Below are 14,032 nucleotides of genomic sequence, written 5' to 3'. Positions count from 1 at the left end.
AAAGTAAATTGCGGAAAATAAAAGGTGTGTGTGTGACCACACGGGGTGGGTAAGTGTGGTTGGATCCCTCCCTTATTCCTGCTTGGTTGCTCAATTATTTCCCTCTATTAGGATTTAGACTTTTGAAAATAGGTTTGAATAAATATTTTTTCCTATCTCTATTACAAGCTTTACAGAGCCTAGTTAAAGGTTACCCTTACTTTATTTAGACACCATTATCCAGAGTTCCACTTTTTCGTTTAAACTTTGATCTCATCACTCCGGGGACCCCTATATTATAAGCTGTCACGTGTGCCTAAAACTAGTCACCTACCCACAGGCATACTCTGCAAGGTAGAAATTATCGTACTTTCCAATCCTATACTAAGACAGTAGATACTGAATTTAATGGTCTCATGTAGGCCCTAGCATATTGTCCTTCGGTCGGGATTACTAGCTTTGTTTCCTATGCGATATCCACTAGGTCCTTAGATTTTATTCTAATGTGATCAATATTAAAATAACTAAAACCAGACAGACAACAAAAGAGTTTGAAATAGAAATAACTAAAATTTATAAATATTATAAATAATACAACCAAGCATTCGTAAGGGAGTTTCTCGACTCCACCTAACCTAGAAAAAATAAATTACAAAGACAAAAACAAAAGAACCTTATAGGCCTTGGAGTTCCTTGGCCTCCTTGCCTCCTCCTTAGAGTTCTCCTAACTCTTGAATATGTTAATTCGTAATTGTGAAGGAGGAATGCTCTATTTATAGTTTTACAGTTGGATTTGGGCTTTTTCTGCGCATCCATCGCACCCATCGTGGCCACGATAGCGTGTAATTTCGCCTCATCGTGGCCACGATGGATCCTATCATTGTGCGATGGAAAATTTCTTCAAGATTTTCTGCGTATTTTTCATGTCATCATCGTGCCACGATGTCAAGCCATCGTGCCACGATGGTAAAGTTTTTCAGCAGATTTTCTTCAATTTTATCCATCTTCTCATCGTGCCATGCTGAGACTCATCGTGAGTACGATGGTGCGCTGCTTTATTACATTTTTGCCATTTTTTACTGCTTTTTCCACTTTTGCTTCTGGTCCTTGTATCTTCACTTTCCCGATATTTGCTTGTTTTGGGGCTTCAATTACTATAAAAACTATACTAATTTACTACTAAAAACATCATATAATTGGTTGTCATCAGTTTACAATAATATAACTTTATAAGTATAAAATTTTCACTATTTTTTTGTTTTTGGTGCAAAATTTTCACTACTTTTTAGTTGTGACTAATGTGACTAATCTTTAGAAAATTTGTGCCATACACAAAATATGTTTTCTCCAAATAAAAATAGAGAACGAATTTCTGACCACTTATTTAATTGGTTTAAGTCCCTTATCACTCGAATCAATTCATTATTAATTTTTTTTTATTAAGATATACATACATATTAAATCTAACAAAATGGACTCGAACCAATTCATTATCAAATTTTTTTATTAAGATATACATACATATTAAATCTAACAAAAAGTATCCAAAAAAAAAATCTAACAAAATTACTATGTTTAATTTCCTTGCTACCATTCATGGCTATGTTAACATCATTTGATTCCCATTCGTGGATCTTCTTTAGAGCTATTATTGGATATGCATAAACAATTTCCTTTTGTAAAAGTTGATCATCATGCTGTATGTGATATTTGGCATTATGCAAAACACAGAAAATCTAAGTTTTCTCTTAGTTCAAATAAAGCTAAACATTGTTATGAGATTTTCCATTTTGACATATGGGGTCCCTTTTATGTTCCTTCAATTCATGGACATAAGTATTTTATTACTGCTCTTGATGACCATAGTAGATTTACTTGGATCATTCTTTGTAAAGCTAAGTCTGAAGTTACTACTCTTGTCCAACAATTTTTAATAATGATAGAGAATCAGTATAATTGTCATGTTAAAACTATTAGAACAGATAATGGACCTGAGTTCTTTATGCCAAATTTTTATGCTTCTAAAGGTATTGAACACCAAACCTCATGTGTTGAAACACCTCAGCAAAATGGTCGTGTTGAGAGGAAGCACCTGCACATTTTGAATGTGGGAAGGGCTTTACTCTTTTAACCTAAACTACCTAAACAATTTTGGTCTTATGCAGTTTTGCAAGCCACTTACATCATCAATAGAGTTTCTACTCCTCTGTTACACAATAAATCTCCTTATTTCATTAGATTTAATCATGATCCTGATTTACATGAATTGAAAATTTTTGGTTCATTATGCTTTGCTTCCACTCTTCAAAATCATAGAACCAAATTTGATAGTAGAGCTAGAAAAGCAGTTTACTTAGGACACAAGTCAGGTGTCAAAGGAGCAGTTTTGCTTGATTTACATACCAAGTCCATCTTCATTTCTAGGAATGTAACATTACATGAACACATTCTACCCTATCAAAACCATACTCCACCTTTCCAACGGTCTTATCATTCCATTCATTATACTTCTGATGCCATTCCTACATCAGACACTATGACACCCTCGGCTTATATCTTTGATGATGACTTTCTTGTTACCACCCAAAGTCATACACCTAACTCTGATATACACATTACACCCAACATTTCTACTTCTTCTCCACCTTCTCCATCTTCTTCATCTACTTCCTCTCCACCTCCCATTGTCATTAGAAAATCTACAAGATTGAGATCTCAACCTGATCACTTGAATGATTATGTATGCAATCTTTCTGATGCTCATTCCAAATCATCATCTCAAGGTATGCTTTATCCTATTTCACATTTTCATTCATGTGCTAATCTCTCTACTTCACATACCAAGGGCATAAAAATTCGAGGGGGCCGCTAAAAAATTTATGATACATAAATTAAATAAAAAATTATATTTCATGCAAAAATTTAAGTAATAAAGGATACAAATTTGATCATAAAAAATAAATAAATTGCATACCCTAAATAATATTTTACGTATGCCAAGTGACTTGAAATTATTAAAAGAGAATAATTATTATAGAAATTGTCCATTGTTTCTATATATATATATATATATATATATATATATATATATATATATATATATGGGGAGGGATCAAATTACACCGGTGTAACATTTGAGTAATGTTACACCGTTCAATAACGCTTTAACGAATACAAATTTTACAAAATCCACCGTTGGATTGAAAGCTTATATCGTATAGACCATCCATGTTGAATTTTACAAAAATCTAAAATCGTTTGATATGTTATTAAGACCGATGAAGATTAATGGTTTATGCGTTTTTATTGAATACCGTTAATTTGATCTATCTCAAAAATATATCAAACGATTTTAGATTTTTATACAATTCAACATGGATGATCTATACGATATAAGCTTTCAATCCAACGGTGAATTTTGTAAAATTTGTATTCGTTAAAGCGTTATTGAGTAATGTTACACCGCTCAATAACACTTTAACGAATACAAATTTTACAAAATTCACCGTTGGATTGAAAGCTTATATCGTTTAGATCATCTATCCAAACCACTAGGCTATGTGTGAATTCATGTTAAATTGGTGCGCAAACAAATATATATACAGTATATAGTTTTAATTTTATGAAAATACCAAGGGCGTTATAGTAATTTATCATTTTTTCGGGGTGGCCGTGGCCCACCCCAGCCACCCCCTAGTTCCGCCACTGCTTGATAGCTTTAGCTGAAATTAAGTCTTGACACTTACATCAGTTGAATGTAAATAATGCATTCTTGCATGGAGAATTGCAAGAAGTTTACATGTCCATTCCTTAGGGTGTTACTACTTCAAAGCCAAATCAAGTTTGTAAATTGTTGAAGTCCTTATATGGTTTAAAACAGGCCAACAGAAAATGGTATGAGAAACTTACTAGTGTTTTCCTAGCTCAAGGTTATGCGCAGTCTAGTTCAGATCATTTCTTATTTACACTTTACAAAAATTCTAGTTTCACTGCTCTTTTACTTTATGTGGATGATATAATTTTGGCTGGTGATTCACTTGATGAATTTCTCCACATAAAGAAGCTAATGGATGATCTATTCAAAATTAAGGACCTTGGCCAATTGAAATAATTTTCTTGGTATTGAAGTAGCACATTCCAGTCAAGGTGTAACTATTTGCTTGGTTTTACTAATGCTGATTGGGCCGGTTGCCTTGATACACGACGCTCCACTTCACGGTATTGTTTCTTCCTTGGCTCCTCTTTGATTTCATGGCGTGCTAAGAAACAACACACTATAGCTCGTAGTTCTTCAGAAGCAGAGTATCGTGCCTTATCTTTTGCTGCTTGCGAACTCCAATGGCTTGCTTATATGCTCAAAGATTTAAGAGTGTAATGTGTCAAGCCTCCTGTCTTATATTGTGACAACCAGTGTGACAACTAGAGTGCACTTCATATTGCAACTAATCCTGTTTTTCACGAGCACACCAAGCATCTAGAGTTTGATTGCCACTTGGTTAAAAATTGCAACAGGATGTTTTCAAATTGCTTCTCATTCACACCAAATCTCAACTTGCAGATTTCTTTACCAAACCTCATCCAAAATCCTTTCATTCCAAGCTCAACATGATTGACATTTACCATGTTTAGCTTGAGGGAGGGTATTACACTTTATAGTTGCTTGATACATAAGCTATCTTCCTTTGTGCTTGCTTAGTGTACACCTTATGTAGAGTAGTTTAGCTTATAGTTTGTTAGAAATTTGTTGCAACTTCCTTCACTTATATAAGGTGCTTGTAACTGTTTTGATCAATTCAATCAATGAGAATTATTTCTAAAGCTTTCAATACGCTTCTTCTTCAATCTTTCCCTGCATTTTCTCTTATCCTCAACAACTTCATGACATGTCCCAGTCAGAAGAAGACATTTTTTCTAGTGGAATTCACACCGGAGACAATCCAAATCCCTATTGGAGTGAAGGCCGGTAGCATAGTACCAATACCGTTGCAAATCAATCACATCCACACCTCTTCTAGAACGTCTCTACATACATGACACTAGAGACAAGCTTTCAAGCATCTAAGAAAAAACTCCAACCCCAACAAGGGTGACACTTTGTTGTGTCTATAGTAATATCTATTGTCCTCTCTTTGTTATTCTCTAATCCTTTCGTTGTTTTTGTCATGCGGCCATGAACCACCATCAAGACCACCACAAATCACCTCTTATAAAACTATCAATTCCAACTTTTGAATTTATTGAATGCTCAAGTTTAATCGGCCTTGAGCTATTTAGTTTCTGCGAAGATTAGGTCTTCCTAAATTTGTAATAATTTTTTGGGATTTAAGAAAATTTTGAACCTTAGAAATAGACACTTAGCTTCAACTTAGTAGCAACACAAATGTGTCATGCTGCAATGTGCATTAATAGGAAACTAAAATCTCAACTTTCCAGATATGTTGGTTTAAATCATAGTAATCAATGATATATATCATCAAAAGATATTAAACAGCATTAGTATCAAAAGCAATTTTCACTTTCAGTCCCCACATCGCCATGACAATCAACTGTATGCAGAGGTATGATTCCGCTGATGGCATCCGTATAAATGCCATTTATTCTGCATATTTCATCCTTTAGCCAATAATGGTATAAAAAAGAAATCCTGCAAAAAGAGTAACTGTTGATGGCATCCATATAAATGCCAATTGTCTGCATATTTCCATCCTCTGGCCAATATATATAGGTAAAACAAAGGGACCCTGCAAAGAAAAATTTAAAATGATAACTGTGCCACTCATATGCAATTAGTTTTACACAGTAACATCAGATAAATTGCAGTTTGTCCAAACCTTGACTGCAATGAAATAAAACCAGATTGAATTCATCCCAAAAATGACAATACAAATTAATCTGGCTGACAGCCAAATTCGAGCTACCTACAAATCAAGAAATGTTTAAGCATCATGGTCAAACTAAAAAATTTAAAAAAAACATGAAAAAAGTTTATACGATAACATATCTTATTGTCGCAAACACATGTAATTAAATGAAACTCAATATCCAATTGGGTGGACAATGAATTTTTTCCTTGAATAACAAGATTTAAACCAAAAGTTAAATAAATATGAAGAGGTGCGGATGGTGACCTCATACTGACAATACAACCACAGAATTGAATGTTTGGAAGTGTTGAAAAGATACCCAAAACTACCTTTGATGTCTGAAGAAACCATTATTTCGGCAGCCATTCTGCCGAAACTTTTGCCTCTGATTCGACATAGTTATACATTCTGAAAACAAGGCCACCGACAAGAATTGCAGCTTACCATTTCATTTATGAATGCCTCAAAACATGATATAATAGGCAACATAACTACAAGTGCATTGTATCATATGTGGGCAGTCGAAATAAAATGACGAGATAAAATTAAATAAGCAACAAAAAAGGCTAAACTGAGATCAAATGTATCTTAACAAAAGTAACTGAAAATACACATGCAATTTGTAATATTAACAATCAAATTAAACCAAACTATGTCGCCACTTCTTATGCAGCACAAATCATAAGTGGCAAAAGGGGGCAAATGCTTCCACATCACACATTAATTTTACATAAAACATAGATACACAATATTGTTGTGTACCATGTTTGAAATCTATCTACAACGAAGAAGCCAAGCCTGTGCAGTCTGTATTTTATACCAAACAATCATTTGCAGTCACCTTAGGGGGGGAATAGGCAACAGAAACTGGCCTCAAAAGATGAGCTAAGAAATTTATCAACCTTGTAGCACATTTGTAGTCTCCATGGGCTGTTCACTTGCAAGCAATACCCCATAAATATGCAGCTCCATGTTTGTATGCAGGGAATCTTCTTGATCAGATTCACACCTGGAAACATAGCAGAATATAAACAGTGGTCAATGATATGAGGGGCCATATATAGACACAATAGCACTCAATGCAGAACACGGAGTACAAACCAGAAAATTACCATATTGGCATTCATTTAGCAGAACTTATGTGCAGAACATTCATCCGACTACTTGAAGGACCAATTTTACTGCTCCCTTGGCCATGTCTATGGTTCACTGCTTCAGTGGACGGGGCAGGCTTCAAGGAGTTCCTTCTTGATGCTTCGAAAGAGTATGAGGTAGAAGGGATAGTTGTTTCACCAAAAATCTACAAAAATAATAAACAGATTAAACATTGCTCATTAAACACTAGCATATTTCATAAGTTTGAAACATAAAGATGTGCAACTAAAGAATTGTGACTCCGTGTTGCGCGGAGTCAACAGCAAGGAATGAAATCTTTTTACTCCAAGTAAGACAGCTTACATTCTTGCCAAGAGGATTTTCAGAAGCCAAATTTTTACCCGCAGATGATTTAAATTGAAACTTAACACCAGAAGTAGTGGCATTGTCTGATTTAATTTGCTCTGCTGAGACATCCCCTGAATAAGCATTTATCATTGTCAATTAGTAATAATGAACAAGACATTTTATTATGCAGAACAACAAAATATGGCTCAAAAAGCACCAACCTTGTTGGTTATCAATATCCATGGCCATTGCCCGATTGTTGGTCGCTACAGGAATCGGCTGAAATATGACAAAAAATTAATATTTTCAGATGCATGGAAAGACTCAAACTCCAATCTACACACACAAATATACTTACGGATATGTGAGGCTGGGCTCTACTCTTTTGTGACTGTTGGTACTTCAAAATTGTCCAATCAAATACATAATCAAATTTGTAACCTGTCATACACAAAAACAAAGACACATTAGCTAACTTTACCGCAACAGAATATGAATTTTGCATAATGGAGGAAACATGTTGATAAAAGCAAAATCCCATTTAGCATCAGTTTTTTTATTAAAAAAAAAAAAGTTTAGGTGGATTGAGTTCCAGAAGCTCACTAGGCTCATGAAAAGCTGCAAGGCTCAATGAGCGCTTATAGAAGTACTTACATATTAGCTACTAACGAACTCCTCAAATCGACAATAAGATTCAAACCCACATCTTTGGGGAATATGAGTTGAATCCATACTAGCAGAATATGGCTAGTGATGCACAACACTAAACATGTAAATGCGTAGAATACAAAGATCATCTAAAGAACATTTATAATCACCTTCTCGAGCAAATAACTCTCGAAATAAGCGCCTCAAGAATCCATAATCAGGTCGCTGATCAAAGGTCAAAGAATGACAGTAATGAAAGTATGAAGCAAACTCTACAGGGTGAGATTTGCATAAAACCTACAGAAAACAACAGACAAATAAGATTGTGATAAAAAAAAAACTTCGGAATAGATATGTGTGCAAATGCTTACCTCAATAGGAGTTGATACTTTCTTTTCACATATTTTATCATATTTTTGCTTCTTCGTCGCAGCCTTTAGGTTTTGCCAAGGAAGGCTACACACAAAGATTTAGTAACATAAAAGTTAGAACATATAATTATGTTGCTCTCAATTGGTAAAAGCAGAAGCTGCTTGTGGAAGCAAAATAGCTAGATGAGAATGTCATACCTTCCTCTGAGGAAGTACAAAAGCACATACCCCAACGACTCCAAATCATCCCGCCGGCTTTGCTCTACAAATAAAATAGATAACAAAGGTAAAGAAAATAATTTCATTTTGTTTGATGTAAAAGGCTTAAATAATTAATTCTGACTTACCAATCCCAAGATGAGTATTGCAGCTTGCATATCGTGCAGTCCCTGTTAAGTTTTTGTTCTCCCTGTGAGGATCAACTCATTAAGTATTAATTTTGGATATTTCCAGGAGGAAAATAAAGAGAATGGATTAACAATGGAATACAGTGGTCGAAAGTTAAAAACCTGTAGGGGATGTGGCGATTGGTTGTGGAGTCCCGATAACGTTTTGCAAGCCCAAAATCAATTACATAGACCTGACATGCACAACACGATCACACATACAGCACATCAATTCAATGAAACAAATAGTTTATGGAATGATAAGATCAATCAACTCTATACATAGGGCAACCATTAAAAATGGGATGTTCACTCACCAGGTTTGCCTTCCGACCAAGTCCCATGAGAAAGTTATCCGGTTTTATATCCCTATGTAGGAATCCTTTAGAATGCACATACTCTATTCTGGTCATCTGCACCCAAAAAAAAAATGTTACCTTTATTCAGTGGGAATCATAACCACACAACAAGACATAACACAGTGGCAGAAATGATAATACTTTCTGTGGGAATGAATGACAAAACTAAAAAACATGACAAGGCTATGAAAGAAGGAAATAAAAGAGATCAGGTTTACCATTTGATCAGCCAACATCAAGACAGTTTTGAGTGAGAACTTTCTTCCACAGTATACAAAAAGATCCTCAAGACTAGGCCCCAACAAATCCATAACAAGCACATTGTCTTCCCCATCTACACCACTCCATCTTATGCTTGGGATGCCACCTGCATCAAACACTTTAAATTCAAACCTCACCAACATCATCCCAGTGCAATTCACTCCCTCACAACAACAATAACAAGAGCAAGAACGAGAAGAAACACATTGCATCACAAAAATCAGTGTTGCCAATCACTTAAAAATAATTAAGATTAGAGTAAATGAGTGCTGTCAATCACGCATCGCAGAAAGAAGAAAAAAAAATCGTTTATTCAAATTCTTCGACCTACGGTGCTAAAACACCGCTATTTAACAACACTTTGTATTAAATAGCATATTGCAGAACAATAACAGTTTGTTCAAATTCCACTATGCTATATCAGCTATTTGACAAAATTGGAGTAAACTACTCAAAATGACAAATACCAGTCAAAATAGTACTTGATAAAAACAAAATATCCCCAAAAATCTTCTTAAAAATACTAATTTGACCAAAAATTGAGATATTGACATATTGTAGCATCAAAAATGATTCAAAATCGACACTTTTCATTTCTCAAAAACCAAATAAATCTTCTTTTTTAATCTCAACGACCCGTCTGAGCCTACACTCTTATAAATGATTACAATTCACAACAAAAATTATATAAACAAAATACTAATTTGACCGAAAATTGAGACATAGTAGCATCAAAATCAACACTTTTCATTTCTCATAAACCAAATAAATCTTCATTTTATATCTCAAGGACCCATTTGAGCTTATACTCTTATCAATATTTATAATACACAACAACAACAAATTAAGCTAAAAAAAATAGAAGCTTACTTCCTCCTTGTAGAATATTATAGAGCTTAGCTTCATAAAGCAATTGTGGATGCTTCGTTTTACCAGTCTCCTACAACAACAAAAAAAACACAAAATCAAAATCAAAAAACAAAATTGAAATTAAAAAATTAAAAAATAAAAAAAGAAGAAGCTGAAACTATAAACAGTTGAATTGAATTAATACAGAAAACATACGATCTTAACAGCAACGATCTCGAAAGTATCAATATGAGTAGCTGAAAAATCAAAATTGAATCAAGAAAATTAGAACATAAACAAATTGAAGTAAAAATGAAAAGAATTTGATGGATTGATTGAGAGAGAAAGAGACCGAGGTAGATTTCACCGAAGGATCCACTTCCGATCTTACGACCTAATTTGAACTTGTCACCGATGATGCGATCCATGAAAGAATATTCTGAATCTGAAGATGATGATGATGATGATAGCAAGAAGAAGAAGAAGAAAAGAGTATGAATCTGAAGAAGAAGAAGAAGAAGAAGAATACGTTATGAATGAATGAATGAAAGTAGTAGCCACCGCGATGAATTCAACACGCGGGGCTATACTTTTGTCCTCTTTATCCTTCTACTGTTTCAGTTTTTTATTTTCATTTTTTTTCTTCCATTTCTTTTGTTTTTTTAGTTAGCATGATATTGGTACGGAAGTTTCGACTATTACAAGAAATAATTAATATTCAAGGACTTGTAAGATATACAAGGTGGATTCTTCACTTTCAACCAAATTTTCTCCATTGCCATGAGCAAATAATCGAATCCCACCTATGGAAAGAGACCAAAACTCTTATCACTTAAATCAATTCATTCATTTTGGTCCTTTGAAGTAGGGGTGGGCAAAAAAACCCAAAAACCAAACCACGAAACTAAACCGAACCAAACCAAAAAAACTGAACCATAACTAATGATTTTAAAACTGAACTGAAACAGTTTGATTCCGTTCATGGTTATCAATTTGGTTTGATTCGGTTTGGTTTAATGGTTCAGTTATTTTTAGTGAAAAATTAGTTATGATTTGGTTCAAAACCATAAAACCGAACCACTTTAACAGTTCGGTTCGATTTGAAATACAAACAGTTCAGTTTGGTTCGGTTAATATGAATTTTGAAAACAATTGAGTTCAGTTCGGTTCGATATTCTTCCAAAACCGAACCATACCCACCCCTATTTGGAATTGAAAAGAAAAAAAAAATTAAGTCTCTGAATTGAACATCAGATGGTCAATGAGGTCCCCCAATGTTATTTTTTATGGCAAATCATTTGAACTTGATGAAAATGGAGTACAACGAAACCAAAGTTATCTTCATCTTCTGAGAGAAAAAAAAAAAAACTCATCTTCATCTTCTTTCTAGCATCTTGATTTAGAGACTACTATGACTAATAAAAGTTAAATTCAGATACTTTTAATTTTATTTTTTTTATGATTTTGTAACTACTATAATGGTTTTTTACTTTTTACGGAGTTTTCCACTTTATATTTTTGTGTTGTGATTGTGTTCTTTTATTTTCTCTACGATTTTCAAAACCAAAAATGACAGTGCTGCAACTTAATATCTATATCAGTTTTTGTGATTGATTTTGAACTATTTGTGATATCCTCATCATCTCTCTTTGACGCTGGATTGTATAGCTCAAAAGAGTTTTGATACTTGTTGTGATTTTTCGCAGGGAGTTGATGGTATGTAAATCAATTTGTGTTAACGGTCGGTTCATTCGCCACTTTATGATGCGAAGGATTACACAACACTTATTTTTTGTTATCTAGTTTTAGGTCCGTACGCGAGTTCGCTGGATAGTGTGTGTGTGCGCGCGCGTGTGTTTGCTTCAATTTTTAATCAGTCCACTTTTGTTGTATTTGCTTGATCTGTATACCAGTTTGGATTGATTATGTGGTTTGACTGAGTTTGGTTTATGTTCCCCAATATTTTGTATTGATTTTATTTTAATTTATATAAAAAAAATATGAAATAACATAAAAAAAATTAATTAATATTTAACTTTTTCAAGTAAGATAATAGAGTTAAAATTGGACTAAAAAATACATAAGTTATAAAAGTTTATCAATATATAAACTATATGCTCATTAAAAGTCTTTGTACTTTTTACGGCTTATATTTTTTTTATACAATATAATTTTCATATTTAATTTCTATATAATAAATTTTTTCAGTCCTTTGAAATATTTTTTTCTAATTCTACCATTATAGGGTTCGAACTCCAATCCATACAATATCACTATCATATCAATCGAGCTATCTTCATGAAGAACTGTGTATTATTTATGAGACTAAACTTATTTTTAGTGAAAAATTAAGATAATCACTAAACTATTTAATATTTTTTACGGAAACTATTTTACATTTGTTTAATCATATTTTGAGTCTATATTATAGAGAAAACCACTATATATTTTTTGTTTATCCTTATTTGAACATATAGATGAGATTTATCGATTAATTTGATTGTTATCAAAACCGGACCGGACCGGACGGACCGTGAACCGCTCATGAAAACGGTTCGGTTTTGAGCAAAAAAACGGATAGGAAACCGACCGGCAAAAAAACGTGTGAACCGGGGTCGGACTGGGTCGAACCGGCCGGGTGGTTCAAGCGGTTTTGCAGTTTTTTTTTTATTTAAAAAAAGGCCAAAACGACGTCGTTTTAATTTTAAAAAAAAAATAAAAAATCTGAAACAAAACAACGACGTCGTAGGAATAGGAAATGTTTTTGTTTTTCATCTATTTTTCATTTGGTTTGAATTATAAATTTTATTTTATTTTGACTTGTGATATTTTATATTTTTAATGTGTGAAATTATGAAATATTGAGCAATTATTCATGTATATTTATTTATATATTAATTAAAATATATATTAAATTAAAAACGGTTCGACTCCGATTGAACCCGGTCCGACTAATTGAACCTTGAACCGGTGAGCTCGCCGGTTCGATGACCGGTCCGGTTCTGACAACCATGATCTATACTATACTATTATTGTAAATTAGTTTTAGAATGATAATCAATAAGAATTCATTATTTTACCACTTTGAAAAATATGCTTCAAGATTCAATCCTATATATAAAATAAGTTCATATTTTGTTTTCATTTAAACTTTTTTCAAGAAAAAATAAGAGACATAATTCAATGAACGTGAAAAAGTTTCTTTTACATTCAATGAATTGTCACTATTTTTTGGGGTATGAATTGTCACTATTTGATAAATATCTCAATTAAATAGTTATTTAAAAAAATTATTTTAAAATTATATTGTTTTTCCTAAGTCAGAAAATTATCTAATTATAGATATTTATCTATAAATTATATATTTTTTTGGTAAGTTATCTATAAATTATATGAAAATAAATAAAGTGAAACACCCTATTTACAAAATTTTCACTTTTTTTTAACGTTAAAGTAATTTTTTTTATGGACGTCAAACATTAAATATAGATACATCTCAAAATTTATATTCAAGCGTTAATACACATTTAGAAAATTGATATTATTGTACCCAAAAAAATTTGATATTAAAGACAGGTAAAATTTGTCTCTCAAATGAAAATATTTTGTCACTAAACATGCTAGAGACTAATTTAGTGACGAATTTGATTCAGTCGGTAATTTTCTGGTCTCTAAACTATTACAGACATATTTTATATTTCGTATCTGATTGGAGACGAAATTTATCCATCACTAACAAATTAAATTCATCTCTAAGCATTGAATTCATAACACAAAAAAATTGTCTCTCTTGGAGACAAAATTATCTGTCTCTAAATTCAAATAATTCCGTCTTTGACATTTCGTCTCTAAACATAGAATTTTGTCTCTAT

The 14,032-nt window shown here is 32.9% G+C and overlaps 1 protein-coding gene across 6 annotated transcripts; it reads right to left on the bottom strand.

The window, feature by feature from the left end:
• Positions 1-5,415: 5,415 nt before the first annotated feature.
• Positions 5,416-10,833, bottom strand: LOC123884236 (casein kinase 1-like protein 3). 6 transcript variants are annotated; one of them, XR_006800718.1, is made up of 18 exons: positions 10,513-10,833; positions 10,377-10,417; positions 10,182-10,251; positions 9,269-9,417; positions 9,009-9,104; positions 8,815-8,885; positions 8,653-8,714; positions 8,504-8,567; positions 8,306-8,390; positions 8,105-8,231; positions 7,645-7,727; positions 7,508-7,565; positions 7,302-7,417; positions 6,956-7,143; positions 6,746-6,852; positions 6,173-6,251; positions 5,811-5,897; positions 5,416-5,720 (listed from the first exon to the last, which is right to left on the bottom strand). XR_006800718.1 is itself a non-coding variant. In XM_045933299.1 (15 exons), the coding sequence occupies exons 1-14, from the start codon at positions 10,586-10,588 to the stop codon at positions 6,967-6,969; spliced, it is 1,287 nt and encodes a 428-aa protein (XP_045789255.1). In that variant the 5' UTR covers positions 10,589-10,833; the 3' UTR covers positions 6,416-6,852; positions 6,956-6,966. The 6 variants fall into 6 exon arrangements, 2 of the variants coding, with proteins under 2 accessions (XP_045789255.1, XP_045789256.1); XR_006800715.1 differs by having other exon boundaries at positions 9,269-9,429; positions 10,513-10,733; XR_006800717.1 differs by lacking the exon at positions 6,173-6,251 and having other exon boundaries at positions 10,513-10,788.
• Positions 10,834-14,032: the final 3,199 nt, after the last annotated feature.

This window comes from Trifolium pratense, linkage group LG5 (genome assembly GCF_020283565.1).
Source record: "Trifolium pratense cultivar HEN17-A07 linkage group LG5, ARS_RC_1.1, whole genome shotgun sequence".
In the NCBI taxonomy this organism is placed as follows: Eukaryota; Viridiplantae; Streptophyta; class Magnoliopsida; order Fabales; family Fabaceae; genus Trifolium; species Trifolium pratense.
This window is presented reverse-complemented; position numbering and strand designations above follow the sequence as displayed.